This window comes from Setaria viridis, chromosome 9, assembly GCF_005286985.2.
Source record: "Setaria viridis chromosome 9, Setaria_viridis_v4.0, whole genome shotgun sequence".
Classification (NCBI taxonomy): Eukaryota; Viridiplantae; Streptophyta; class Magnoliopsida; order Poales; family Poaceae; genus Setaria; species Setaria viridis.
In genome coordinates this window covers 36,468,314-36,486,989 of record NC_048271.2, presented here as the reverse complement: position 1 = coordinate 36,486,989, position 18,676 = coordinate 36,468,314, and the positions used below count along the sequence as shown (strand labels likewise).

Here is an 18,676-nt window from a genome sequence, read left to right as displayed (position 1 = left end):
ACTAGCTCTGAGACGAGTTTCAGTATTGGCTCGTTGCAACTCTCAGCGGGTGTTTGGTTTGGAGACGCCGTAGGATGGGATGGTTCCGTTCCGTTTTCTAGGATGGGACCGTCCCGTTTCGTGTTTGGTTGAGAGGGATGAGTTCATCCCAGTTCATTGTTTGGTACCAAGGATCGAGGGAATGAGATGGATGACGATTTTAACACCGTTGGTCACAGAAAATGAACCCCCACCTGTCATCTAAAAAAGTGAACCCACATTTCAATATTTTTCTTTTCTTTCCTTGGAACTTCTTCCTTCTTCCTCGTGGTCCTCCCCTCACCTGCCGTCCGCCGCCCCCATCTTCTTCTCCGCCTCTCTCCCCATTTGTGCCCAGGCCATGAAGCAACCGGGGCTCGCCGGCGCCGCATCCCCCCGGGACGGGCTCCTCAGCTGGCAGCCATTGTTGAGGTCGAGTTGCTCGCCCAGGATAGCTCCGCGCGCACGGCGGTCTTGGCCGGGCCAACCCCCCCCCCCCCCCCCCCCCCCCCCCGGACGGCTCCGCCGTCGACGGCGGCCTTGGCTACGCCGCCCCCAGGATGGCTCCGCATGGCGGCAGCCTTGGTCGCGCCGCCCCCCAGGCTGGCTTCCTCTACCTCACCATTGTGGAGCTCGAGGTCAACGCCTTGGCTTCTCCACGCCGACCCGGCCTCCGCCACGCCGGCCTCCTCTGCCCCACCCCGGCAAGCTCCTCCACGCCGCCTCAAGCAAGGTCCTCCACCCACTCTCCTCCAGGCATCGATTGTCAAGACTCAAGAACTCTGACACCAACTATTACACGTCTGCATCCCATGACCTGGATGCTTGTACGAACATGTCAAACCAGCAATTCAGCACTCTGTTGGCATCGTTTCTGCATGAACAAGCGTTGTTACAAAAAAGAAAGGGGGGGCAAACAACAGCCTTCACTACATAACGTCACTCATCCTGCTTCTGCGACTGCAGCGAGCTCTACTAAGGAACGGATGATCAAGCAACGCATGGGGGTCACGGCCAAACAGGATACAGTAAACTGTCGGATAAATTTAAGGCACGCCCAATTTCTTTCCCGGCGTATCCACACCACACAAACTAGGAGGTTACTACGAGATTAATTGCTATTCTAGAACACGGAAGAGTTATGTCTGATTCAAGCAAGCAAAAGAAAAGGGAGGCAGAATGAGCTAGTTTATAATACATCTGAATCCTTGTGCTCCAATAAAAGCTTCTACTCCAATCCTATCCTTCGGCTTCCATACTGGATGGCTGCATCTATGTACAACGAGGAGAGCTGTCCCATTAGAAACAGTGTTGTCGTGCCTTTTCTCAGCCATGACCTCTCCCTGTTTCCACAAGTTTCATAACAGAATGACCATCACATAAGGAAAAAGAAACTAAACTAAACTAAGGAAACAGGTGTAAGAGTTACCTCTCGACGAAGCACTTCTGTAATTGCTCCTAGGAGCCTTCTCGCTAGGAACTTTGGAGATTATGAGGGAACTTTGCAAACCCTCTAGTAACTGTAGCACAAATTTGGAGCAGAAGTTAGCCATATACAAGAAGTTTGATATGTAAGTCATTTCAGGCAAGCTCCATAACATGTTCCACAGCACACTAGCACCACTCGTGCGAAAGCACACAGAGAAATGAGCACAGTAACATATACCGAATGGTCCCACAAAACGAAGTATGAAAAGGCTAGAATAACTGAAGGAAATAGCATAGGAATATGTTGTAAGCTAATTATATTTCATGCAGAGTAAACAATTAGTTAAAGAAAGCGCCACACCATGAAAATTCAATGACAAAAGGGAATCCAAAGGCAATATCTATATTAATATAAATGTGTTGCAACTTGGAACATAGATATAGTTGTGCTTACCCTTGAAGTTGGTTGAATTCGCCGGTTAGATCGTCTGGGTTCAGCAGAATCTGAACTAGTCCTTTGGGGCTCACCAGAATCAGAACTAGTCCTTTCAGAGGTTCTAGGTACACCTCTGTTCACGTTACCCACAGTAGGAACATATTTCCTTTTAGCTCGATTATTAACGGGTACATTCTGCTTGGAAGTAGGAACGTTAGATGCAGCTTGCATCTCAGAAACAGAAGGAACTTCAGTTCTAAGGCCCGTGCCCAGCACAGAATTATTTTTTTCTATAGTGGGCTTCTCAGTGTTGGAAGTGCTTGTTGTACTTCCCGCAAAAGTAGAAGTCCTTTCAGAAACACCAGGATTTGGAACAGATATGGGCAAGGAACCCTTGTCAGGAACGCTGTTAGCTGCAACATTCTGAGACTTTGTAGGTTTAGGTAATCTAGACCTCATCTCACCTACCCTCCTTCCTCTATTATGATCAACTTTAGAAGTATTTTCACGCGGTCTTGGCAATTGTGGCATAGAATGTTTCGCAAGCCTGCTAGATGCATTGCCCTCGGAAATCTTGTCAGATTGGCCTGCATCATAATGTTTGCTTACTTCCATAAACTTCTTCTTCTTTCCATGCTTTGGAACACCATAGACGACCTTCGATCCTTCTTTCTGTAATCCAGGCCGTTTGAATGCAAGAGCATCAGATTTATTCTCAGCTACACTCTTCCCAATGTTGAAAACCATGTCCCTCTGAGACAAAGGCAATGGCTTTAGCTCCTCCGGCTTTTTTGCATTGGTATTCTTGTCCTTCGAAGGACCCCCTGCTTCGCCAACAATAGATAGATCACCGCCTGCTTGAAGCAGGTCTGTCCTTTGGCGTTTCTCAAGAGGCGAATCACCCTAAAATCATAGTGCATTGCAATTCAGTCATTGTGCAGAAGTACAGAGGAAAAGATAAAAAGTCTAGAAAATAAAACCAAACCTTATTGGATTTAGATTTCCTTTCTCTTGCTCGGGACCACTCTGTCCATTGACCATCTTTCCAAACACGTGATGGACGAAGACTCCAACCATCGACAACTAACGACTCGCCACCACCTCCAACTGGAAATAAACAATTAGGACAAAGTTAAACTTTAATCCAGATAACGCATAGCAATACAGCAGATACAATAATTAAAAAAGTAATCAATGAACCATTAATTCTGCCAAACTGAAAAATATCAGTTTCAGCTCAGAGGCATATTTGCATTGCCCAGTGCTATATATACCCCCGTTGGTTTGACTGAAGGTTCATTAACATCTTTGAATTTATTCCAGATATTTGGAGGTTTCTGGTTCGTGCTTATTTACATTTTTATCCAAAATAAATTGATTTCATATGAAAATTTGCAACAAAGATGGATGGACCACCATGCTTATTAGTTAAGAGTAAGAATATATTATGCACCTTGGCATTGACTATGATACTTCATAAGTTGTATAGGGGTGAAATCCCTGTGATCTGAGGAGACAGGGACATATTGCGTATCTAGTAGTACTCCCTCCGTTCCAAATTGTAGGTTGTTTTGGCTTTTCTAGGTTCATAGATATTATTATGCATCTAGATATAGTGTATGTCTAGATGCATAATAATATCTATGAACCTAGAAAAGCCAAAGCGACCTACAATTTGGAATGGAGGGAGTACTTGACAGTGGACCAGTGACCTACATTTCTAGAACATTAAATAGGCAGAGTTGCAGGTACTAGTGTACTGCTGAAGAACAATTGCACAAATGCTCAAGCAATTGCACTTGTTATCTGCAGGCACCACATTGCAAATGATTTACCGGTATACTGGGTTATTGGGGGATGACATCCTGGACTCAGTGAAAATTACATAGAACTTACGAAGCTAAAGAACAACTCAGGTGACTAGCATGTACAAACTCGAGAAATAATGATCAGCAATGCTGGGGCCAGGGATGACAACTGAAGGACCTCATAAGACGCACCATCTTCTCTATTGTTAGAAACATGCGATTAATAGAACAGTTTGTTATATTAGTCTAGTTTGATAGAGCATAGGAATGTTGTTTCTGCCTATTTGTAATTCACAGTGCCGCAGCTGCCATGTGCTTCCACTTTTGGCACATGTAGCACACTGATGAAAGCCAACCACTGTTCCTAGCCTTTAAGTTTCAGTTTTATGTAGTAACGCGAAGAACGTATATAAAATTACATAGCCAGGTAAGGAGAAAAATGTGAAGAGGGAGCCTGGGGTGCAAATTACCTGAAAAATGTACAACATACTTTGTCTCATTTGCCTCATAATTCTGAGCAATAACTCCCTCTCGCCAACTGCTGAAACAAATAGGCATCAGATAAAGCAAACAGTAACTGAAGGTTACTGATACCACAACAAATAGTAAACTCATATCAAGCAGCAATTTCAGCTGCAATTCGTGCGATAACAAGCGACAGAAAAGGTCGGTGCAGCTAATCAGATATAGAAAATATCTTACAAATTTATAACAGATAGCTTGGGAACTTACACAAAACCTCCAAAAAAGAGGTGGAAAACTAAAGCCAGAATCGTACTTCAAAAGAATTGAGAGCTACACTCAGAGGTAGGATAACTCCATGACCTGGTAAACTTCAATAACAGGCCCAACCACTACAAGGTACCTAATGCATACAAACCCAGATAAACGACAGAAATATATATGAAGAAATTTGCTCTCAAATGCAAGTAGATTTAAGTAAACAAATTTTCCAGCTTCCCTATGCTCTCACATTAAATTTCACTAGGTTTGAACTTTGCATTTATGGCTGATTCTTGCCAGACAGCTCATCTTATCATAGACTGACAAAATATCAGTGAACCATGAATTGTAAAAGTAGTGCTAAGATCCCTTTTAGAAATAGTTGCGAGCTGGTTCTACGCGTTTAACCTCCATCCCAAAATAGTAAAAAAAAAACGGGGGGGGGGGGGGGGGGGGATGCTCAACAATGCACTGAGTAATTGCATAAAAAAAAAGTATTATATCAAGGTTTGGATAAGCATTAGCTATCCACATTCTTCAGCTGCTTGGCTCCCAAAAGAAATGACACCTACACTGTTCCTGATTGGCAAACATTAAAGAATTTTTCCATCAAAACTGTGTAGAGAATTGAAAAGCATACCTATCTTTGACCCAAGCATCTACATGATCTCCAATAACCCATAAACAACTTCCTGCTGTTTCCCTGCGCCTTTTCCTGGTTTTGAATTTAGAGAAGGTAGACGGATGAGCAAGACGTATTTGAGGCGGCTTATCACCATCTTGTCTCAATGGCACCCATTCTTCGCGTGGACCAGTTCCTGAAAAGATGGGTTAATACAAGGCCTATTAGCACAAAGGTTAACAATTAAATGTGTATAGCAAGATGTGAAAAGGAAAGGTTAAAAAAATGACGCCATGGAAGGAGCATCAGCACAAAATTTTCGCGTGTGATTCAACAAATGAGTACTTACCATTGTGGTTGTCATAGCTGACAAACGCATTATTTTCATTTATATCAACAACCTTGGCAGAAAACCAAGCTACTCCAAACCCACCCTTGTCAGATAAAACCTGTCGAAAACAAAATGAAATGACACTCTCAAAAGGTTGAAGAGTTGAGGTGGCAAATCACATCAGATCACAGCAAAGCTGGCAAATAAGCAGACAAGAAATGAAGCATAATTTTTAAAAAGAACATAAATAAATTTCTTAGAAAGGACACAAAATTTCTTTTATGATCATTACTAACATATTAATATGAAAAGGTTGAAGCAATAACTTTTTCTGATTTTTACTAGTGTGTGAATGTAAGCTATCTGGAAACAAGGGAGTATATCAATGCATATCATAGAGTATATACCAATAAGAACAAGAATAACAGAAAGTAGTTCCAGAATCCAGAGTTCAGAGATAATGCAGCACTAACTATGTGATGTGCAAGCCAAACGAAGAAACTGACCTCAACAGCAGATCCTTTTTCAATGCCATTCCAGATAATGCTAATTGGTGCTGTATCATTTCGGTTACCATCCAGTGGCACAGCGGTGGGAACATCTTCAACCCCATGTCCTACATTAGCAAAACAAAAGGTAAACGAGCTGGAAGTGAACAATGCGTTCTTGGCATGCCAAAAGTAAGTTGTAACTTTACCTGAGTGTATTTCTTCCAGCTGCAATTCTTTGCCACTTGAAGATGGCTCCAAATTCAGTTGTGCTTGATCATATTTAGGTTTCCGACCACGCTTTCTGCCAGGTTTACTTAAATTAGCAGGTGCATATACCTCCAAGGTTTCTGTTACTGGATTAACATTACTGCTTCCAGTTTTATTCCTCACTCTCTCGGACTTCCAGTAGCCATCCGGGCCAGCTTCCAAGAGCTCCCTTAGAGTAAAAGGTAGTGGTTCACCCATTCCAATAATAGTACCGGCTCTGAACACAGCCTCCGCAGTAAGCTCTGCTGCTTTCAGTATGGCATCCAAGTTTTCTGCTCGTTTTGCCGCTGCTGATGCCTCTTCAACCCTCTTTCTAGCAGCTTCCCGTGCCACTGAAATGATGGAACCTGGAGCATGGGTGTTCTTTAGTTTTAGAGATGATGCTGGTGTTGAACTTGACAAGCTAGGTGGATTGCTACTGACATAAAATTCGCTAGCTTCATGATGCACAGACTTTAGAGATGAAGAAGAGTTAAGTGCTTCCTCTGCCATCATTTTAGCCTGTAATGCAGCCTCTGATGCCATCTTGGCAGCTTCTGCAGCTGCCTTTGCAACAGATACTGCCGCTTCAGCAGCAGCAGCAGCTGAGGTAAGCTTCTCTTCAACTTCTCGAGGTAAATTGCTTATTGAGATTGTGGATAGATGGCTCCATATGCCTTCTTTGTGCCTAACTGCCTCCATTGAGTGCATACTTGCACCTTTGGCTTGTCCAGTTGATTGTTCTATTGTACCGCAGATCTGTTCTGAAAAGATAATTCTTTGTTCACTATCCATACCACCCGTTATCTGGTAGTTAGCTACAGAGGGGATCTGGCTTGTGTTAGGAACAACCCTACTACCCAAAGCATTACTTGGAGGATGAGTAGATAAGGTGAATCCTTCTGTGTGCTTGGTTTCAGGAGTTAACATCATGTCTGTTTTGAGCTGAGGGGAAGCAATGACGGGCTGCTGTTCTAGACTTGCTGAAGCTTTCTTTCTTTTTCTTGGCTTTCGTGATGCAGTTTCATGCTTAGAGCTAGAAGCTGGCGCCTTCTGTTTTTCATCATTCAAAACAGCTGTTGGAGAAGAAACAATAGAAGGTGCTGGACTAGGAACAACTAAACCAGGCGAAACAGCGTGTGAAATGGATATATTTTTGGATGACGCCCCCTTTGCAGTTTCATTGGTAGGAACAGTCGGTTGCACCGATGAATCGAATATTAAGTTCTGTGATGGAATCAGCCAGGGAGCAGGACGTGGACCAGGGCTCTGAGGATACCAGGGAGCAACACCAGGAGACGGCTGCCTCATGTGTGAATTATATGTAAATGGTGATACTGCCTGGCTAAAATCCAGATGAGTACCTCGCTGCAGGTTAAACGTAGAACTACCAAGAGGCACATTAAAAGTTGGAGACTGCAGGGTTACAGAAGAATGTGCTGGCACCACAGTTTTGCCACCTTTTTTGCTAGCTGGCGCAGTTCTAACTGCCGTACCCTTATTACCTTTTTCAGGCACAGAACTACCTGCAAACTCAGCTAGTCAGAAAAAATAGATTTCTGTCATATATGGTACCATTACTATCTCATATACTTGCCTATACGTGAACTTGTGGGGGTCTCTAAACCAGTAGAAATTGATTTTTGGTACTGAAATCTTACAACAGCAGCTCGCCAAGCTGCCTCCCATGTAGGTTTACCACCACCTATTGTTCATTTAACAAAAAATATGTAAGATACATAGAGAAGGTGGAAAAGGACAACATTCAACAGTGAAACAAGACAAACCAGGTTCTCCGAAAGCTGCCATCATGTAAGCCTCTCCTGGTGGTGTTCCTTGACTGCCCAAAGAAAATTAACTTATATTAGATAGCACATATGCAAATAAATGCTTCATCCAATCCCGAATATAATCTATTTCGACTTGGGCACAAGAATTGAAGTGAGGGGTGCCTGCCCCTATTTGCCCATCAATTATTGGAATAATTAGGAGACGAAGCAAGTTTACTGCATTGATGAGGCCATTAGGGTGCAGTTAAAAAAGGGAAGACATGGAAGAACATAATGCATTGGAATTATCATTGATTTATAGTCGATGCATCTGAGAGAAGGCTATATGGACTTATATTCGCGATATGAGTAACTTAAGATATTATAACTCACATAAGAGCTCCATAAACAAATATCTGTGCACGTAGCTGCAAATGCTGTGGGTCTGTGAATGGAAGGTTCACCAAATCTGCATAGGAAACTGAAATATTCAAATAAAGTAAATTTAATAGCTCTGAACTGTAGAATATAGGAGATTTGCATACCAGAGCACTCGGGGGTTGGATGATGTTGTGACTGTGCTGGTGGGGAACTTTTATTCTTAGTGCTACTGCCAATATTAGAGTTGTCTGAGGGCCCCCCAGCACTTTCAGCCACTTTCCTTTCTGACAGCTGTTCTTTACCAGACTTTACAATAGATGTTTTCTTACTCTTCAATGAACTTCCAGGTTGAGGATTTTCTGTGGTTATCTTCAATGAGCTTCCAGGACTTCCAGGTTGAAGATTTTCACTGGTTATCTGAAATGTGGATACAATAAACCATGTCAATAGGCCATAGGTGCGCGCGTGCACACACACACACACACAACACACACACAGAATGAGAGAGAGAGAGACCTCGGTACTCTGAGAAGCTTTGTATCTAGGAAAAGGGCTCCAAACAGGGCTATGAGCTTTCTCAGATACATTTGGTGGAGCTCCCACCTCAAATGAGAAGCTTCTGTCGCCTCCTGCTGGATTAGTCTCCTGAGAATCAGGAGCACATCCTACATTTCTGGTAGAACATTGTTTTGAGCTTTGAGCAGCATCAGCTGAGGCTTCACAATCTTTTGGATCCCCAGATTGTCCATCAAGTGTATTAGGAAGTAATGCATTGCTGCCCTGTCCACCACCTTGTAGAGAGGGTTCAGCGCCTGAAGGGGAGCCACATGTAGTACCGGTGCAGATTTCAGTACCATTGCCAGGTTCGAGTATGCTTGAGCCTACCTTGCCTTGGGATGGAACAGTACCAGGACTATGATCTGTACCATGATTTAACACTGTATCTGTTGCAAAAAAAAATGTCATTTTGCATCAACAAAGTTATTCATGTGTTTATGTTAGCAAGGCTTAACATGTATGTGAGTATGCTGGGGATGTCAACTTTACATAGATGTGTTCATCTCCCAACCCAATTTACTTTGCTCAGATTGAGAATTTCTATGCAGGATGAGAAGTGCCAACAGATTAAACTAACCATCTAAATTTTTCCACTCCTGAAGCTTAAAATGTACATTAAGACAGGCCAATAAATGATTAGGGCGTCTCCAATGGTATGAGTTAGCAGTAGCTCTAAGAAGTTAAATATAGAGGAGAGAAGGTAGCATTGAGTATTGTGCTGTGAGAGAGAAGTACATTGGAAAACATTCAAGACTATCTCTTACCTCCACGCTAATCTCTTTCTTTTTCTACTGTTCAACAAGTAAAGTATTGATTCAGCTAGCTCTAAGCTAGACCACTGGAGACGCTCTTATAGTACACATGTGACTCTATAATGATTATTATAAGCCTGGACATGACTTATTGTGCACCTGGCACGTATCAAGTTAGACATTATGATAAATGCATGTTGGATTTTCTGCTTCAAAATGGTGATCACAGGAATGAAAGTAACTGCATTGACATTGTGCTAGCAAAACAACTGACCTTGCACATGTGCATTCAAATCGTCGCTTGTATTTAGTGGAGTTTCTACAATCTTTTCAACAACTTTGCCAGTTGAGATGCCTAATGAGGGTGGTGTAGCTTGATCTATGTGATGTTCACATTGTATCGAAGATCTATCAGTCTGGCATTTCTGTGAAGAAGCATCTGGATGGTTACCTGAATGGATCCCCGCATTATCAGTTTTATATTAGTAAAACAAGCTCAAGCTCAAAGTGCACAACAACAATTTAGAAAGATGCCTAATAAATCAAGACCATAATAGGAGAAAAACATAAACATAAGGCTCACCTGATTTATCCTGAGTTTCTTCTGTGGTCAAACCACCCAAAGAACTAGCCTTCTTGTATTCCTCCTTTTCTGTAGCAGAAACAGTACTACTATAAACGTCAATGTTTGAGTCCTCAGGCACAGCTGACATCCCACCTGGTTCAGAGCCAGGAGTAACATTGTGGTCTTCATCTTCTAAAGCAGATTTAGCACCTTCTTTGAATGGGCCCTCATGATTCATAGTGGACACTTTCAAGTCCTTCTCATCTGGTAAAGCAGAAGAATCATCAACAGAAACATCTAGTGAACAGCCATTTTTATCCTCTGATGTACCGAAAGTGTCGGTAACAGTGGTAGAAGTGATACCACTGCTTGAACTGATCGCTGGAGCTGACATTTTCTCTTGAGGCCCAGAAGTAGAGAGGTCCAAATGCATGTTTTCAGGCTCCTCTACTAAAGCAGGAGTGTCACGTTCCTTGAATGTCTCATGATTTATCGAGGGAATGTTTGGATCCTCTGAAGCATTGAAAGTGTCAGCTGGAAAGTTTTCAGGTGCAATACTGTCAGAAGAGTTAACCTTATCCTTTGATGTACCTGTAGCACCGGTAGCATTTTCTTCATGGTCATTTTCCACCGTTTGCTCAATAGTTCCTGAAACTGCAGGTATTTCCTCCCCATTTGTCTTTTCTTCCATGGCACCACTTTTTAGGTTATCAACAGAATCTTGATGGTGCTCCAACACTCCAAGTTTTGATTCATCACCAGTACAGCTGATGTTCGTACTACTGGCTCCAGCATTCTTTGTTTCTTCAGGAACACCAGTGGTATCAGCGACCTTACTTTTGGGAGACAGAGAACTGACAAGATGAGGATTAGAATTCCGTGAGTCTGCCTCAGATAGGTGAGATAGAGCAGAATTTGAACCAATGCCAAACTCGTTGGCGTTGAGTTCATTGCTCCTGTCAATTGAAGTATTCAGACCTTCAGTTCCATGTTGCACTGGGGAAAAAGATGGTTGAAGGGTGTTGTCGACTCTATTGCAAGTAGTATCACTCCTGTGCAGCTTAACTGGATTTGTAATGGCCTCTAGCAATCCATCAGAACTTTCTGACAATAGAGTTTCACTGCTAACTTGACTGGACAAGTTCACAGCCCCCAAAGACTGACCAGCGCATGACAAACTTTGCAGTTCAGGTAGTCCTCCTTCAACTTTACTTTCATTAATATGACAAATCTTTGAATCCTGAGTAACATCAACCTCTGATTCTTTATCATCTTGTTCAAAGTGATATGAGTCATTGACATATATGTTCTGAAGGGGAGCCAACTCTGTGAAAGGTTCATTATTCAAGTTTCTAGAATCTACTTCGGCAGAGGGTACACTGAGTTTGTCCAGAGAATGGTCATGATGAACTGCTTCAAAATAGTTGCCAACACCTGGACAGCTTCCTGATGTGTTGTTTGAAGAGGACAACTTCTCACTTGCAATGCACTTCTCAGCAACAGAACCTGCTGCCTGCTCAGTTTCCTTGTTCATCAAGAAAGGAGCAAAATGCTCAATCTGAGGCTCAGTGTTTGAAGGGTCAGCGGCCATTCTAGAATGAATGCTCTGAGAACGATCAGGATCATCAGTCATTCTAGAATCGGTGCTCTGAGACTGATCTTTCTTAGCTGGCACTACAGTACTATCTGTCGGAGAGTTCATGGATTTAGGATGCACGTTCGATGGATCAGTCTGACTGTCCATACCACTTAACTGAAGGTGTGCATTACTGTCCATATTACCAGTTGTCTCATTTTCTCCTACTGATTTCAATAACATTTCCACAGATTCAGTGGATGTTGCCTCTGACCAGACATTATTAGTTTTCGATATGGAGCAAGATTCCGCAGCACTAGAACTAAAATCAACAACAGTGCTTCCAGTGGACAAAACCTCAATCCAATTACTCTCGTGCCCTTGCACGCTGAAAAACACTTCTGAATCTATCAAATTATCAAATCGAAGATGACCTTGTAGTTGATCCTCAATATCAAGTTTTGGCAGAGCAAATGGTCGCAAACCTGAAGGGAACCTGTTATTGTCTTCGCCAGCTAGTTGAAAATTTTGACTCTGAAAATCAGTATCGTCATGATCCATGGGTGTATAACTGCAAAATAGAAAAGCATCAACCATTAAGTCAATTTCCCTGTTAGTCAAACATAAATCAGCACTTTCGAGCAAAGCTAAATATATTGGAGCATCACATTTACATACACCACAGTTCATATATGGGAGAAAAGCTACTTAATTACTTATTCTTCAGATGGATGTCCCAAAAAAATCATTGGGCAAAATAACATCACGTGCACATGCGTGTATTTAAGAGAGAAAGTGTTTTAGGCAGCAGGCAGCATCTCAGACAACTCTGAGAGACCATTTCTCAGGCTGGAATGGTCCAGGGAGGAAATTCGTGGGAGGAAATGCAAAGAATTGTGGCTGTTCTTCACTGCAGTGGTTGAATTCTCTGAAGATTCGTTAATGTACTTAATTTAAATATATTATTGTTCGCCTTATCGGCGTATCCTTGTTTTCCAGGCATCACCGTATCAGCGTACCAGTATTGCCATACCTGCATCAGGTATCGTGATACATAGCCACCAGCCCACCACCTAGTACCCACTAGAGATGCTTACTGTATAACAAATAACTTGCACAAAATCACAGTACAACTCTACAAGAGGGAGTGTTTTAGGCAGCATCTCAGACAACTCTACAAGACCGACATAGTACCTTGCTGTATAACAAATAACTCAGCACAAAATCACAGTACAAACTAAAACCGTCGAAAACACCTGAAAACAAGGCGGCCCAGCTCCAGCGCCACCCACCCCAAACCCTAACCTGCCAAGCTACGCGCACGAGCCGGGTAACCCACAGCAGCCACACACAGTGCCGCACAGAAGCGAGGCACGCCAAGTAAAAAGAAAATAGAGGGGGGAAATGGAGAGGTACCGAGAGGGATTCGCCCGCCCTTCTACCACCCTCCATCCGTGAGCGGAATCGTCGGAACCCTAGATCCTGCGGGGCGGCGGCTGCTGCTCATACCCCGGCGCCCGGCGCCGGAAACCCTAGCTTCTGCAGCGGCGGCGGAGGCGGAGCCCGGAGCGGCGGGGGAGGGTCGCGCGGCGGCCGGCGGCGAAGCGAAGGCAGCGGAGGAGGCGAGTGGGAGCGGGAGCTTGGTGGAGACTGGGGAGGAGGGGGTGGTGGTGGGGTGGGGTTTTGTGGTTCGGCTGCGCAGGAGGCACCACGCGGCTCGCGCACCGGTCGGTTGCTGGCTGCTGCGCACAGGACCGGAGGTGCCCGGGTTGGCTACTTGGCTTTTGGTTTTGGGTCTGGCCGAGTTGAGACGAGACTTTGGTCCGTCGCGACTCGCGAGGGAGCGGCGTTTTTGAGTCACCGGTGAGTGGACCAAGGGAGCGAGGAGCGTGACTCGCAGGTGTGAGCGCTTCCGTAGTTCCGTGGAGTTGGCCCGTGGACCACCGGTCTCCCTCCGTTCAAAAAGGTGGTTGTTTCACTTTTGCCCTCAATTAAACTTTTAAAACTTTAACTAAATTTATAAAAAAAAATACATCAACATCTAAAAATATTAAAATTCACCGTGAAATATGTGTGCATTCAGTGGGAACTGCAGATGTTGACAAAGTTAAAAAAAAAGAATTAAAAACAAAACTAAACTCAACCGAAATTTTGGAACAGATAGAGTAAGAACTTGATGCTCAAATGAGCCAAATTTGAAATGATAAAAAAAATAGGTATTAGACAAACTTTCCAAATTGCTAATTTTTCCAATTAATTGACCGATGAATGATCATAGTGGCGGTGAAATGCGTGACGTGCGAAATTGTGAACTCATGTCTATTAAGTTGGTTTGTTGATATGTTTTGAAAGACAACAACATTTAGATCCCCGCCCAACATATCATGACAGGTCGAACAAGGATATTTTCAAATATGGGAAAGACATGATAAATTAAAATACCTTTTTATACTAGATTGACCTTTGTGGGACTAAGCATGAAGGCGCAAGTGAGAATAAGCATGAAGGCGCAAGTGAGAATGCAACCTCTCCGGCATAATTTTCTCCATGCATTTAGTGTCTACTTGGGGGAAAATCTCATGAAACATTACATCACCATAATTTTGTATTCACAAGGTGATGCGAAATCCTTTCATTTGTTGTAAGCTTTTCTTAGAGAATATGCCACAAGATTTATTCCGACCAAAGGCCGAATGTTGATGCTCCATTTGGTTGCAAATATAATGTCTAAAAACAATACAACTTTAACATCAATAATTTAAAAAAATATGGACATGAATTTAGAAAAAAAAGTTGCATTAAATATGCATATGTTGTATGGTTAAAATTCAGTAAAAAGATTACCCGGTGAACACAAGCCAGCATGTTTTTTTATCAGTATTAAGTTTAATCCTTTGCACAGTGGTTGGCATAGATAAATAGTGTGAAATGGACAAACTCTACCTGCAACATGCCATCAATTTTGATTTTTTTCCTCATCCTCGCAAAAAAAGAAAAAAACTTCTTTCTTAGTTTTCCACGTACCTGGTCAAGTTATGTCTCATAACACAAAATCAATCATGGGAAATAATTGGTGGGAACCAACTTTCTGGTGGAAATATGAAACCCTCCTAGAAATATACTTAGAGGTATTCAAGAAATTTGAAACGGTACTTTGTTGTAAAAGTTGGGATGCAAAATCAACCTACAAAAATACAATTTCAATTTTCAGGTGCATACGAAAATCTCAAGTTTCGGCAAAGTATGTCTATAGATTCACCTTTTCAAGTTTCCACCAAATATTCTCCCATCAATCAATGCAGCTGCTTCAGGCCAACGGCCAACTCCTCGCAGGCTGCTTCGGTGCATGCGCCAGGTCCAGGAACCACGTTGCACGAGGTCAACATTGTGACAACCCTAGATTTCAAAAGGACAATATAGAATTAAAAAGGGCACAATGTGAATTTTAAAAAAAAGGCAAAATAAGAATTCAAAAGGATAAAATAAGAGAAATTAGGAGGAAAGGTTAGAAACAAGCCAAATTGCAAATACCAAACTCAAAAACCTTTCAAATTCCCTAAGTGTTGAAAAAACACCCTAAAAAGCACTTGATTGGGGGTAGGAGTGAAAAACAAATTTCATATATAAACTTAACTTTTGGCCAATATAAAAGTTTTAGAACTTTTCAAACTAAATAACTTTTGTTATTTGAACTTTTTCTGATTTTGAATGGAAGATATTCAAAAATCGAATCAAGTTCAGTCGAATTTGGGACAAATTCAAATTCACCCCAAGCCGGTGTTCCACAGTTTTTTAACCAACCGTAACTCCAAATTCAGCTCGAATTTCACCAGTTGGCTTTTGTAAGAGTTGTAGCATGAAGTTCCAGCTCAAACTTTTATATTTGAAATTTTTGAAGTTCAATTTTTCAGCTTAAACTTTTATATTTGAAATTTTTGAAGTTCAATTCAAAATTTTGAAGCAAAACCGCACCAAACTTGCTGCCCTTGCACGCCACGCGAACACACGCGAGCTCGGTGCGTGATCACCCCACGCAACACGCGCGACGTCGCCACGCGGCGCCACCCGCTTAGCGCCGCACCGTCGGTCAGTCACCATTTCTCCCCTGCGCCGAAGCTCTGCCGCTTCTCCATCGCCACCTCCCCATGGAGCCCCCCCCTCCGAGCACTCCCGCCGCTGCATGAGCCCTCCAGAGCCCTCTCCACCCATTGCTCCACCTCTCCGAGCATCTCCCCGGCTAGCTCCGCCACCACCGACGCTAGAGAAGATGAGCCTCCGCCATGCCCGAGAGCTCACCGCCAAGCGCCGCCGCCAGCCATCCTCCGCCCACGACTCCTATAGTGTAGCGACCCTTGGTGAGTCCCTAGTCACGCACGTGCCCTTCACTCGCCCCCTCCCCGCCGGCGCTAGCCAGAATCGAGCTCGTCGCGCCGCCGGCCAAGCCTAAGGGCCACATTGTAAGGACCCTTTTCTTTCCAGGGTCTAAGTCATAAAATGACAGGACTTAGTTGTGAGCGTTTAAAAGTATCAAGGGCCTGGACGTAAAACATGTTTATCCTTTTCGGTTTAAAAATTGAATAAAACGGCTGAAATTTTGAAAACGAGTAGAAAAATGGTAAAAGTGTGAAATTAATTTTGTTGGACTTTAGATGATGCCTAGTTTCACTAAAAAAATATTCTTATGCATGTTACTATCATGTATTTAACACTAAGATTTATTTTGTATAAAAGCCAATAAATACCTTATAAATCATAGAAAGCTTTGAAAAATATGAAACCACTTTTGTTAGCTTACTTTTGACATGCAAGTTTTGGATCTATAAGTTGTGCTACTAGAATCCCTGATGTTCATACTATTTTAAATTCAAATGCTTAATTGTTATTTTAATCTGGTTATTTGCATGATAAATAGTGGAAAATAGATAAAAATGCAAAGTAAATTTGGTTAAGTTCCTTATGTACATTTCTAACTAGTAAAAATAACTATTAAAAATACTTGCTCCTGTAAAATATGTGTTTTGCATTGCTTAATGAAATACATGTGGTTTAATCCCTTAGTATGCAATAAATAGATCTCGTGTATATAAAAACCTTGAAAAAATTATAGTAGCCTCTGTTAGTGGTGATAACCTTTCTGTAAAATTTGTAGAGCCAAATTGTTGATGAAACTTTAGTTAAAAATTAATCTTCATACTCTGCAAGTTAGTACTGTTTGGTTCTTAGTAGATTCTGTAGAAGTCAAATGCATCTCAAATTTTTACAGTAGATCACTTGTGTAGAGGGGAAGCTTCTGTAAAAATTTCAGAATCATATCTTAACAAATGCTTCTAGAAACATTTATCCATGTTTAAGAGCTAGTTTAAATTAATAATACAATTACTACTAGAAATGGTAAAATAGCTAATATTTTTATTCAGAAACAGGATAACTTTTGAAATGATTGCCAAACAGCACCAACATGACACTACCCTTCTATTATGAATTCTAAGTTGTTAGAATCTTATATGTGTATATAATCACCATCAAAATCAAACCTAAGTTTAAATCACAACACACCTTACTTTACGAAAAAAGAAAAGTTCAAAATCTTGTCTAGGTGAATGTGGTCAAAATGCAATCTATGCTTCTGCAATAATTCATGAAATGCAACTTGCACGTAAAACCATGTAATTGAAATTCTGCATATGCATCTCGTGTAGAAGCAAATCTTGCCGACGGTACCTACGAGTTGATCCCGGAAGCTATGGAGGAGCCGTCTGTGGAAGTGAATCAGATCGAGGTTGCCTAAGAACCGAGTCAAGCTTCAAACGAGCCCTAGACAACCCTAGTACAGGAAGGCAAGCCCTGAAGCATAATCTTGATTTCTAAAGTTTATGCAATGCTTCTGTTACTTATGTTTGTGCATTAAATTTATAGGCGTTGCTTGAAACTTTAGTTGCATGATCCTAGGTACTCATGTTCTGAATACTAGTATGTTAAGTCGAGTAGTTGCAATGCTAAATAGGGACTCGATAAAAGTTGGGTGATTTTCTACCCCTCCCGAGTTATAGGAGTTGCCTGTTTACTTATGTTGGAATCATAAGGTTGATGTGCGGGGCCGGGCAATATGTTCTGAATTGGTGGGTTGCCCCGTCTATCTAGAAGAAAGCTGCTAAGGTTGAAATGTGTTGGAGTTGGGGTCAAGTGTTTGAAAGTACTAAACTTATAAATAGTATGGGATGGAGAAACCTAGTACCTGATTGAATCAGGGCGTGGGCATACCTCCCCACTCTCTCTGGAACTAAGTTTCCCTGATGCATCATGTGGGTGCAAGTGTAGTCATGGTACGACATCGTCCAGGACCGTGGAGCATTGTATCCAAGGGAAGTGGGCCCTGGCCACGTGTTTGGGGATCGATGGAAACGGCTAACATGTGCGGATCCAGTGTGATACGCATATGTTGTGGGTTTAGGTTCACCTTGTAAGGTTAAGAAACTCGATTCGAATCGTCTGCCTCTCACAGTTTGAGATTGTTTGACTGCCTTTCTGCACTGAGTAAGAAGATGAACAAATGTTGATGTTTAATATGGATGCTTGATTAAATTGTTTGTTTCACTATGCTTGCTTAGACTAAGTGCTTACCTAGAATGGTTAATCAACTAGAACTTGATGCTAAGATTTGAAATTAAGGATCCACTTTAGACGCTTTTGATAAAAACAAACCCCTCAGCCAAAAAACATCGCATGTCTAGGAGTCGGTGGATTAGATACCACCCGACGGGTAAGTCTTATTGAGTATTAGCATAATCAGCCTTGATTGTGGCTATGTTTTCAATTAATGTTGATTTTGAAGATATGGTTTCCAGTTTGACTTGGCCAACCCAACTCCCTTCGGGTTGGACGGTAGAGTGGAACCCGTCCTCGGTCGGCGAGGAATGTGTTGATTGATATCATGGCAGGCTTCATCATGATATTTTATATCGACATTAGACC

The 18,676-nt window shown here is 42.3% G+C and overlaps 1 protein-coding gene across 3 annotated transcripts; it reads right to left on the bottom strand.

The window, feature by feature from the left end:
- Positions 1 to 1,042: 1,042 nt before the first annotated feature.
- LOC117838529 (protein SWOLLEN 1) lies at positions 1,043 to 13,366 on the bottom strand. Of its 3 annotated transcripts, none has more exons than XM_072290892.1 (17): positions 13,121 to 13,366; positions 10,147 to 12,275; positions 9,838 to 10,014; positions 8,770 to 9,197; positions 8,418 to 8,670; positions 8,266 to 8,353; positions 7,891 to 7,943; positions 7,697 to 7,808; positions 6,064 to 7,625; positions 5,873 to 5,982; positions 5,385 to 5,484; positions 5,054 to 5,231; positions 4,161 to 4,231; positions 2,868 to 2,989; positions 1,901 to 2,785; positions 1,448 to 1,538; positions 1,043 to 1,361 (listed from the first exon to the last, which is right to left on the bottom strand). In XM_072290892.1, exons 2-17 carry the CDS (start codon positions 12,263 to 12,265, stop codon positions 1,345 to 1,347), a joined length of 6,366 nt encoding a protein of 2,121 aa, XP_072146993.1. In that variant the 5' UTR covers positions 12,266 to 12,275; positions 13,121 to 13,366; the 3' UTR covers positions 1,043 to 1,344. The 3 variants fall into 3 exon arrangements, with proteins under 3 accessions (XP_072146993.1, XP_072146994.1, XP_072146995.1); XM_072290893.1 differs by having other exon boundaries at positions 4,161 to 4,228; XM_072290894.1 differs by having other exon boundaries at positions 8,266 to 8,341.
- Between the last annotated feature and the right edge of the window lie 5,310 nt (positions 13,367 to 18,676).

Coding starts and splice junctions, on each gene's coding strand:
- LOC117838529 (XM_072290892.1), bottom strand. CDS start 12,265: ATGGATCATGACGATACTGATTTTCAGAGTCAAAATTTTCAACTAGCT. Junction 2,990..4,160: donor GTATGTTGTACATTTTTCAG/GTAATTTGCACC, acceptor GTTTATTTCCAG/TTGGAGGTGGTGGCGAGTCG. Junction 2,786..2,867: donor GGAAATCTAAATCCAATAAG/GTTTGGTTTTAT, acceptor CTATGATTTTAG/GGTGATTCGCCTCTTGAGAA.